This window comes from Octopus bimaculoides, chromosome 9, assembly GCF_001194135.2.
Source record: "Octopus bimaculoides isolate UCB-OBI-ISO-001 chromosome 9, ASM119413v2, whole genome shotgun sequence".
NCBI classification, from domain to species: domain Eukaryota; kingdom Metazoa; phylum Mollusca; class Cephalopoda; order Octopoda; family Octopodidae; genus Octopus; species Octopus bimaculoides.
The window spans coordinates 10,412,358-10,423,464 of NC_068989.1; the positions used below are offsets into that span (position 1 = coordinate 10,412,358).

An 11,107-nucleotide genomic window follows, 5' to 3' on the forward strand; every position below is an offset into this window, starting at 1 on the left:
CAGGGTAAACCTAACCGTAACCCTGATCCTAACCCTAACCCTAACACTACCTTAAAAAATCTCTAATGCTCTCGTTTTGCGGGTTACGGTCATGTTGACGAAATTTAATTGTCCAAGTTATGGTTAATCACCCCCATATAACCCTTTATAATTTTTTTTTTGGGGGGGGGGGAATTTTCAGAAAATATTTGCGAAATTTGTCTTCTACACACGGGTATACATAGGATTATGTCGAGTGTGTGATTCTAAGGGCCAGTTAGCTGTTAGTTTTGGCACATCTCACGACTACCTGATACCTTCCTCGTTTCTTTGTCACTGACATGTTTTGATATTTATTTTTCACTATTTTCACCCCATAAACACATGTAATGAAATAAAAAATAAGCGTTTAGAACGGTTATATGCTTTGCTTAAAACAGGATACCGCCATTTATTTAATACGCTGTCAGCATTTCTAAATACCGACCTTTTTTTTTTTATAAAGCGTTCCTATCATGACCGTCCCACCTTTTTTGGCTTAAATATGGTAAATTTTAATGCTCTACTTCCTCACTCGAGACTATGTTTCTTCGTAACTCTTTAGATAATGCATATAAAGTAAAGTAATCAGTCGCCTTTTTCCCCATTTGGAACCGTTTTCTGTTTCAGAGCTTGGGCTGTGGGTTTGTTTATTATGTATGTTATATAAATATATATATATATATATATATATATACACACATCCACACATGTGCGTGTGTCCATGTCACCTCAAACCACAACTTCGCAATACAGTTAGCTTTGTATAGTTCCTGAATATATTCCTCTGCGCCCTCTAAGATACTTAACTCTAAAGACAAGACTGCTAAGTTATGGGGACGTAAACAAACCAATACAGGTCATTAAACAGTGATAGGGAACAAACACAAAAGCACAAATATATGAGTGTGTGTATGTGTATAATTTATATATATATCGTTGACCACTACCTTAATCCCCTGAGATTGCAGATATTATTTCTGAATCTCTTTGATTCTTTAGATGTGCTGGCCTCCTGATAATTAATCGATATTAATTAATATATGATTAATTACCATATTTTATAATAATGTATATATATATATATATATATCTATATCTACACTCTCTGAGTGGTTGGCGTTAGGAAGGGCATCCAGCTGTAGAAACTCTGCCAAATTAGATTGGAGCCTGGTGTAGCCATCTGGTTGCACCAGTCCTCAGTCAAATCGTCCAACTCATGCTAGCATGGAAAGCGGACGTTAAACGATGATGATGATGATGATGATATATCAGGTCATACCATAAGTTCTATCTGAATTTTGAATAAAGAAAACAAATTTAATTGAAATTTAATCATCAATGTACTTTCCCTGATTATCTATGACTTCCTTCCCAAATGATTCTATAAACTACGAAGGAGCAATGTCAGGAGAATAAGTTGGATGAGGAATTTTTTCCCAATCAAGCTCTTCGATTCACTAAAGCAGGTCTTTTTTTCTTCAAAACTTGGTTCAAACGCTCCAATTGCTGACAGTAGACTTGAGCATTGATTGTAGCTTTAGGTGATAACAATTCAAAGTGAATTACTCCTTTGCAATCCCACCAGATAGAGAGAAGAACCTTTTTCCCATGAAGTTCCCTTCTCGGTTGTGGTTGAGTACTTTCCTTTTTACCAAGCCACTGTTTACGACATTTAACATTTTGATAGAAGATCCATTTTCGTCACCAGTCACAAGTCTATCCAAAAAGGATGAGACAAGTTTGTGAGAATGGAGAGTAGAGCAGATGTCAACTCGGGATTTGCGGTTGCTTTCGGACAATTCATGAGGCACCCATTTTCCAAGTTTAGGAACCTTTCCAAGTTGTTGAAGATGATGATGAACAGTTGTATGGTTTGAACTAAGCTTCATTGCCTTGCCTCAAGGAGCTTATCATCAAACTCAACTGGACGTCCTGTTTGACCTTCATCTTCAAGGCTGAAATCTCCACTTCTGAATTTTACAAACCATCTTCTGCAAGTTCTTTCATTCAAGTATTCTTTCTCATAAACTGAGTGTATGTTTCAAGTCACTTTGGCTGCTTTCCTTTTTTGATTCTATTATTCTGTAAAATAATATTTAATTAGTTTAAATGTACACAAATGCATAAACGCAGTGGGACGGAACCCAGAACCATGTGGTTGGTAAGCAAGCTACTTACCACACAGCCACGGATTAAAACAAAGTAACATTGGCATATAAAATATGATTTTGATGATGACATTACTTCTTTCGTAGGTTTTTTTTAATATATTTATTATAATAATGATAATTTAAGTTATTCTGTTATTGCATGAAATACATTTTTTTTGCATTATTTCTTAACCATCATTTTAAAAAGATTGACATGTCACTTATGTTTTTTTTTTTTTTTTTTTTTTTTTTTCTCTTGTCTAGAACAAAATGGAGAACTTTGCACGAGGTGGTCGGGGTGCCACCTTGCTACAAGCCCTAAAAAAGAAGCAAGAAATGGTAAGTATCTTTTATCCTTTGTATTAGTCATTGGACACCTGCCATGCTGGGGCATCACCTTGAATGATTTTTATTGAACAAATCAACCCCAGTACTTTTGTTTTTTTATAAATCTGGTACTCATTCTATTGTTATCTTTTACTGAACTGCTAAGTTATGCGGAACATGAACAAACCAACACCAGTTGTTAAATTGTAGGTTGGGGAGAAACCGCAAAAATGCACACACACACACACACACACACATATATATGTATATGTGATAGGCTTCCACACAATTTCTGTCTACGAAATTCTTTTCTATTCTAGGCACAAGGCCTGAAATTTTGGGGGAGGGAGCCAATTGATTAGATAGACCCCCACCAGTACGCAACTGGTACTTAATTTATCGACCCTGAAAGGATGAAAGGCAAAGTCGACCTCGGTAGAATTTGAACTCAGAATGTAAATACAGACAAAACACCACTAGGCATTTCGCCTGGTGTGCTTAACGTCTCTGCCAGCTCGCCACCTTATCTGTCTACCAAATTCATTTATTGGTTAGTAGAAGACACTTGCTCGAGGTAAAATGCATTGGGACTGAACCTGAAACCACATGATTGCAAAGCGAGCTTCTTAGCTACACATGGCTGAGCTATAAAGTGATGCATCTATAAATACATTTTGTACATTGATAAAATTGAGAAGCATATTAATAACTGTAGGTTAATGTTAAAGACTGAAAACCACATGATCATAAGTTCAAACTTTAGTCCCTGGGCACATCATTTTGCTTGAGCCAGGTTGTCTCATCATCATCATCATCATCATATGTTGACTTTTCTATGCTTGCATGGGTTAGACGAAATCTGTTGAGCCAAATTTTTTACTGCTGGACACCCTTCCTGCATCCATGTATTCTCTCTTACAAATGAATTGTTTCTTGATGTAGTAAATCTTTGCTATTTCCAGCAAAAATCTGCTGATTTATCCCGTTTTGGACGTGGCCTTGCCTTAACACGGGCAATGGAAGCCTGTGCATTGAAAGAACAGTCAGGTATGTTCAGATTCTTTCTTAACAGTTTTGTATTATTATTATTATTATTATTATTATTATTAGGCCAAGTTATGATGTATAGAATATAGGTATTCGTTTCTTTTCATTTTGTTATAATATAAAATTTAAGCATTTTACATCTTAATAAAGAATTTTATCTTTGTATGAAGGCCAGCCCCTATGAGCTGTGCATAAAAAATTATGTGGTATATATATATATAAATAAATAGAATTTTAATCAGTCGGATTAAAATTAAAATTCTATTTATTTATTTATGATGCAATGATTGCATTTTTCAATTAAATAGAGCCACTTGAAACGGTTGTACTGCATCACTTTTTGATATCTTGTTGCTTACTCTTTTACCAGTTTTACTCATTTAGCTGCAGCCATGCTGGAGCACTAACCATACAAATCAACTTATTTCTTAAGCCTAGTACGTAGTCTGTTGGTTTGAACCACTAAGTTAAGGGTACACAAACATACCAGCACCAGTTGTCAAGCAGTGAGGTGGGTACAAACACAGACACAAAATCACACACATATAATTGGGTTGGCAAGAAAGTAATTTCATTTTTCGCAAATAGAGAACTAGTTCATCATCATCATCATCATCATCATCACCGTTTAACGTCCGCTTTCCATGCTAGCATGGGTTGGACGATTTGACTGAGGACTGGCGAACCAGAAGGTTGCACCAGGCTCCAATCTGATCTGGCAGAGTTTCTACAGCTGGATGCCCTTCCTAACGCCAACCACTCCGAGAGTGTAGTGGGTGCTTTTACGTGCCACCGGCACGAAGGCCAGTCAGATAGTACTGGCAACGGCCACGCTCAAAATGGTGTATTTTACATGCCACCTGCACAGGGGCCAGTCCAGCGGCACTGGCAACGATCTCGCTCGAATGTCTTTACACGTGACACCGGCACAAGTGCCAGGAAGGCGACGCTGGGCACAGGTGCCATGGTTGAACTATGTAAAACATTAGAGAAAGAAATGTAGCTGTTTCTTGCAATAAAATCATCTAAAGCAAAATTTTTCCGTGGGCCACTAAAATACTACCATGGACCCCCCAATTTACTATTTTGCTTGTGTGAACATCAAAATCTTATATGGACCTTGCTTAAGAACCATAGGTTGAGACTGTTGCAGCATGAAAAACAAACTCTTATATCTGTGATGAATGATGTTGCTTTAACTTCAGAATGTCATCCATGCAGTATAGTAAAACCAGTAGTCACTTACCATTCAGTTGAGAGATTTTTGTTGAAACAGTGTTGTTTCCTAACATTATTTTGTGTATTTTCAGATTCTGAGAGTCCATTTCCAGAACCTCTCTTGCCTGCTACTGTGCCCATAGGTCGTGGATTGGCAGCAATGCAAGCTTTGACTAAGTAAGTTAAATATATATTTTATGTTTTTATCTAGGAACACTGCTTTAACTCTTTTGCATTTAAACCAGCCATTATTTTTATTTATGGGCCCGGTTTCTATGGCATATGTGTTCCCCTACAGCTGGACAGGATGCCAGTCCATCGCAGCTTTACTCAAGAAACAAGAAGAAAGAGTGAGAGAAAGTTGGGGCGAAAGAGTACAACAGGGGTCGCCACCACCCCCTGCTGGATCGTTGTGGAGCTTTATGTGTTTTCGCTCAATAAACACACACAATGCCTAGTCTGGGAATCGAAACCGCAATCCTCCAACCGCGAGTTCACTGCCCTAACCACTGGGCCATATTTGGTCAAAATGTCCTACTTGTTTTATCTTCAAATCAGTCAGATCTGGCCTCTCACACCTACCCTACAATGTCATTTAAAAAATAAGCAATCACATTTACTATGGAAAATGCAATGTGGTTAATACTTCATAGTAGTTTGACTTGTATTCCTTTATATTGAAGATCATTTCTTCCTGTTTCCCTAGACCATCAATATATATGTTGTAGCCAGTATATGATACAATAGCAGTTTTAGTATATTAATGTGCATGTTCTGGCTAAGACATTAAACTGCAGCTGGTGGTGAAGATCCAGCTCAGGAGTACAGGAATTTTTAGGGAGTATGGATACCTCATTGTCACCCCTTGTGGCCCTGAGTGATAGTAGCTATCAGGGCCTTAGTTATCTGGTACTGTTGTATGGCTGTAGTATCTTAGAAGGTAGGGCTAAAACCCAATGATATCTTAAGTGATAACTGTGTGACAGGTGGTTTTACTATAAGGATGCCTCAAGTAAGTTGATCATCTTTTATGTTATTTTTTGTTTTCATTTAGTGCTGCCAAAAAACAACCCATTGAAAGACCTTTGGGTTCCTCTTTATCATCAAATGCTCCAGCTGTTGGTAAAAATAGCTCGCAAGAACTCTCAAGACAAAGCAGTGTTTCAGTTGAAGACCTCTATTCTCCACAGCACGACCTTTCTGAATCGCACAGAGGCACCAAAGGTAAAAAGTAAGTGTTGCAAGTATTTTTTCATTGGGATTTTTTTTTTTTAATAGATATACAGCAAGATACCTATATCTGGGCCCTCCCCCACTATACCTTAAACCTCTCAACTTGCACAAAGCCCCTCCCTTCCCATACTACCCCACTCCCAGTTGATGGGGTGCTTCTCTTGCAAGCTACTTGGTAATCCTGTTGGTGCTGGTGCCACATAGAATGCACTGGTGATGGTGCCACATAAAATGCACTGGTGATGGTGCCATATAAAAAGCGCTGGTGATGGTGCCACATAAAATGCACTGGTGATGATGCCACATAAAATGCACTGGTGATGGTGCCACATAGAATGCACTGGTGATGGTGCCACATGGAATGCAGTGGTGATGGTGCCACATAAAATGCACTGGCGATGGTGCCATATAAAAAGCACTGGTGATGGTGCCATGTAAAAAGCACTGGTGATGGTGCCATGTAAAAAGCACTGGTGATAGTGCCACATAGAAAGCATTGTTGATGGTGCCACATAGAAAGCATCGTTGATGGTGCCACATAAAAAGCACCAGCACTGATGATGTTGCCATGGAAAAAACACCCAGTACACTCTGTCAAGTGTTTGGCTGTAGAAGTTAAACCAAAACAAACTATGGAACCTGGTGCAGCTCCTGGCCTTGCCGCATCCTGCCAAACTATCCAACCTATGGTGGCATGGGAAATGGACACATGAGGATGATACAACCGCTGCAAACTGTCATGTTACCATAGCAACTTAGCATAGTGGTTGTCCTTGGATCAAGTCATGTCACTCCTTGCAATAATACCTATTAATACCTGGCTCCAGCTATAGCTAAGCATTGTGGAATGAAAATGCCTTTTCTTTTAAATTCCATGTCCATACTGAGTATGGATATGGAATTTTCTGTGAAAACATGTCTTGTCATTGAATAATATTACCTTACTCAGGAACAGGTGAGGGTTGGTGACTGGAAGGGCATCCAGCTATAAAAAAAATTCCCCGTAAATTCTGTCTGACCCATGTAAGCATGGAAAAATGGACATTAAAACAATGATGATAACGAACTTCGTCATTTTATATCTGCTTGTTTTTAAATTTAAGATATTACAGGTGATTAATTAAAAGCTAGAGGTGTATTGAATCAACACTGAATTATTGTTTTAAACGTGAATCTTTTACTGTTGTTACAATTGTCTGTGTTATGACATTGATATCATATCTTTACAGGATACCACTGTCTGCTAATTATATAAGAATTAAGACTAGAAACGAAGGAGTGTTCCAGTACCATGTGTCATTTAACCCTGAAATCGACAGCAAAAGCGTTCGCTACAAGATGTTGTATGAACATACTGATGTAACAGGCAAAACTCGAGCCTTTGATGGCGCAATACTTTACCTTCCAATTAAATTACCAAATCAAGTGAGTAGTGTCTTTTACTTTAACTTATTTCAGTATTGGACACTGACCATGTTGGAGCATTGCTTTGAAATGTTTCAGACAAACAAATCACCACCCACTTCAAACCCAGGCTACATATGCCCCTGATAATCGGTGGCGAACTGGTCAGCGAATCCTCTGCAACAATTGATGGTAAAATTAGCTGCTACAGATCACACGGTATCCCAAAGTGTGTATGCATGTGACCAGGGACCATGCTAATGATAGATTCCTGTGGTGTAAAAAATCTATCTTGCTGTGGAAAAGGGATGGCAAAAGTGCAATAGAGAGAGAGAGAGAGAGAGAGAGCAAGATTCAAATGAATGCTACTGGCACATGCATTCATATATGTGTATGCTGTTGATGCACACACAGACAGCTAGAAAATAGAGGTATATATATGTACACACACCATTAGCCTCACTTTTTCTTGATGGTTTAAAACCTGATGATGATCAGCTTCATCATTTAATGTCTGGTTTCCATGCTGGCTCTGGTTAGATGGTTTGACAGGAGCTGTATTGAGCTCCAGTTGTCTGCTTTGTCATGGATTCTCGTCTTAATGCCAATGTGTGTACTGGGTACTTTTTATGTGGCACCAGCACAGGATGAATACTGTGCAGTCAACTTGAAAAATTACACATCTTTCTTGTAAACCATGAATTAATTTAAATACTTTGTTGTTTCTTGAATTTGTTTTCATAATTTTCATTTCCCTTGTTTTCTAGGAAACAGTGTTGGCATCAACACGTCTGTCTGATGGAGAGAAAATTACCATCACTATCAAAATGGTTAAAGTCTTGAAATCTGAATCTTGTATACCGTTATACAATATCATGTTCCGTCGGTAAGTGAAGTGTTTGTAACCATCATAGAAATAATTCTTGTGTCTAACAGTTTCGCTTGTTAAATACAAATTATTTCTAAGCCTGACAGCCTATCAGTCTCTTTTGTCAAACTGCTAAGATACAGCAGCATAAACGAACCAATGCCAGTTGTCAAGTAGTGTTGGTCCTGTTGCTAATGGATAAGCTGTCCTTATGACATGAAAATTTGGAGAGGTAAAATGATATTGAAGAGAAAGTATGTTGGGAAAGAGAGCAGGTGGTGGCTGAAAGATTATCATTATTCTGTACAGTAATCCCTTGACTATCACAGGTGTGGAACGCAATAGGTGAAAATCTGAGAATTAGAACCAGTACTGTACTGTATATTTTTTATTATTATTTTTATAATTTGCATATATTTTATTATAAATAGAAAACACCACCACACACTCACCGCCCAAGTTTTATTTACCATACAGTATGTGCAATTTTTTGTTTACTCATCTACGGTACACTAAGTGTTTTCTCTTAATATATTTTAATTAATGTGTTACACTGCAGTACTGCACTGTATTTTTATTTATTAATTAATAGGCGTGAAAATGCTTATTTTACCACAGAAATAATTAAAATCTAAAAAAATATAAATACCCATTGACTGCAGAAACCTGTGATGTACTGAGGAGTCCATGATATAAATTTACATATGTTAGCCAGAAAGATCCGTGATAGATGAAGCATGATATGGCGAGTGCTTACTGTATATTAAAAAAATGAAACTGGGGAGACTATCTTCGACAAATTTAGCAGCCATCCAGGGTAGATGTAATATTTAGATGTTATACAAATTTCTCTAATTTCAAAACACTTGTTGCAGTTTCTTTCTCTATACAGACCACCCCCACCTTTTTTTTTTTTTTTTTTTCGTTTTGATGCAAGGTCCTGTATGTAGGGAGACTAAATTGTAATGATTCGCTGTCATCTCAATCACTGTGGTTTGTGATATCTTCTTATATGTGTGTCTTTGTATTTATTGAACCGTATCTATCATCTTAACCTCTGTTCCTTGTCCTCACAGTGTGATGAGTATACTGCAAATGAAGCAAGTTGGGCGCTACTACTACAACCCAAACACACCAACTTCTGTACCACAGCATAAGTAAGTAATCTATGATAACGTAAGAAAATTAACTAATTACCTCTGCCTTAGCGAAGGCAGAACTATTGTTTTCAGTTGTGTTTGTTTGTTTGTTTCTCCATAGACAAGATATCTCAAGAGCTGCTGGAGGGATTCGGATGAAACTTTCAGGGATGTTTGGCCTCGTGACTGGCACAAAATGATTAGATTTAGGGATCAATCCGGTACTGGACAAGGATTCTGGATTATTTGTTACATTTACTTTACATCAGTGACTGGCACGAAATGATTAGATTTAGGGATCAATCTGGTACTGGACAAGGATTCTGGATTATTTGTTACATTTACTTTACATCAGTGACTGGCACGAAATGATTAGATTTAGGGATCAATCCGGTACTGGATAAGGATTCTGGATTATTTGTTACACTTACTTTGCATCGGTGCTACTCAAAGTGGTGGTCCACAGACGGGTGCCGGTCTGCGAGTCATCAGCTGCCAGTATGCAGCGAGTTTCCAGAAAAGAAACATTATAAAATGTTCTATTTTATCTGTAAGACGTATCATTGTTATTCTCTGAATTGATCTTAATTGCATAAATACTAAAATTGATGTTTTATTTCTTTATTCAGATTAGAAATTTGGCCTGGTTATATTACTGCCATCAAAGAACACGAAGGTGGTCTCCTGTTAATGGCAGATGCTTCTCATAAAGTGCTCCGCAAAGAGACAGTTCTTGATGTTTTGTAAGTCTTTATTGTCTTATATGTGCTATGTCTGTGATAAAAATACTGGAAAGTAGACATTCATTATACTATAACTAGTTTTCTTAGTTTAAATAAGCTTATCATTATTCTCTTTTACTTGTTTCAGTTATTTGACTGTGGCCATGCTGGAGCACCGCCTTTTAGTCGAGCTAATCGACCCCAGGACTTATTCTTTGGAAGCCTAGTACTTATTCTATCGGTTTCTTTTGCTGAACCGCTAAGTTACGGGGACGTTAACACACCAGCATCGGTTGTCAAGCGATGTTGGGGAGGAGGATCAAAGACAGACACACAAACGTACACACACACATACACATATATATATATACATATATACGACGGGCTTCTTTCAATTTCCGTCTACCAAATCCACTCACACGGCTTTGGTCGGCGCGAGGCTATAGTAGAAGATACTTGCCCAAGGTGCCACGCAGTGGGACTGAACCCTGAGTCATGTGGTTGGTAAGCAAGCTACTTACCACACAGCCACTCCTATGCCTATTATGAACACATAAATATATTTAGTAGACTTGCAGTGAGAAAATGAAAGGATCCAAAGTAAAAGTATGATGTGGTGTGATTTGATTAGTTTTCCTGGTAGTCTGTTCATGTAGCTGAATACTGCCCTCTGGAATGGATTCATTTGAGTGTGAAAGGAAGTGCGGGATTAGTAGTTCATTATATTGTTTGAGGAGTGTATATAGATTGAGAAGTGCATATAGATTGTTTAGTAGTGTATATAGATTGTTTGAGAGGTGTATATAGATAGAGAAATTTGTAAAATTGTTGAAATGGAATTGGGCTGTACACACCCAGAAGATGAGTGCAACAAATGAACGAGAAATCTGACAAACTGGGACTCCGAGAGACCATAAATGAAACAGGACACCAATGAACAAGGTGTAGAGATAAGTTTGATAGCTTTGACTGCGGGGG

The 11,107-nt window shown here is 37.9% G+C and overlaps 1 protein-coding gene across 3 annotated transcripts in view; it reads left to right on the plus strand.

Moving 5' to 3' along the window:
• Positions 1-11,107, plus strand: part of LOC106871663 (piwi-like protein 1) — a 32,794-nt gene that overhangs the window by 3,939 nt on the left and 17,748 nt on the right. For all 3 annotated transcript variants that reach the window (XM_014918248.2, XM_014918246.2, XM_014918247.2), the window contains exons 2-9: positions 2,436-2,510; positions 3,461-3,545; positions 4,856-4,940; positions 5,818-5,994; positions 7,226-7,421; positions 8,168-8,286; positions 9,345-9,425; positions 10,037-10,150. In XM_014918248.2, coding sequence (XP_014773734.1) covers positions 2,442-2,510; positions 3,461-3,545; positions 4,856-4,940; positions 5,818-5,994; positions 7,226-7,421; positions 8,168-8,286; positions 9,345-9,425; positions 10,037-10,150 — 926 coding nt within the window. In that variant the 5' untranslated portion in view covers positions 2,436-2,441. The remainder of the gene's footprint in view (positions 1-2,435; positions 2,511-3,460; positions 3,546-4,855; positions 4,941-5,817; positions 5,995-7,225; positions 7,422-8,167; positions 8,287-9,344; positions 9,426-10,036; positions 10,151-11,107) is intronic.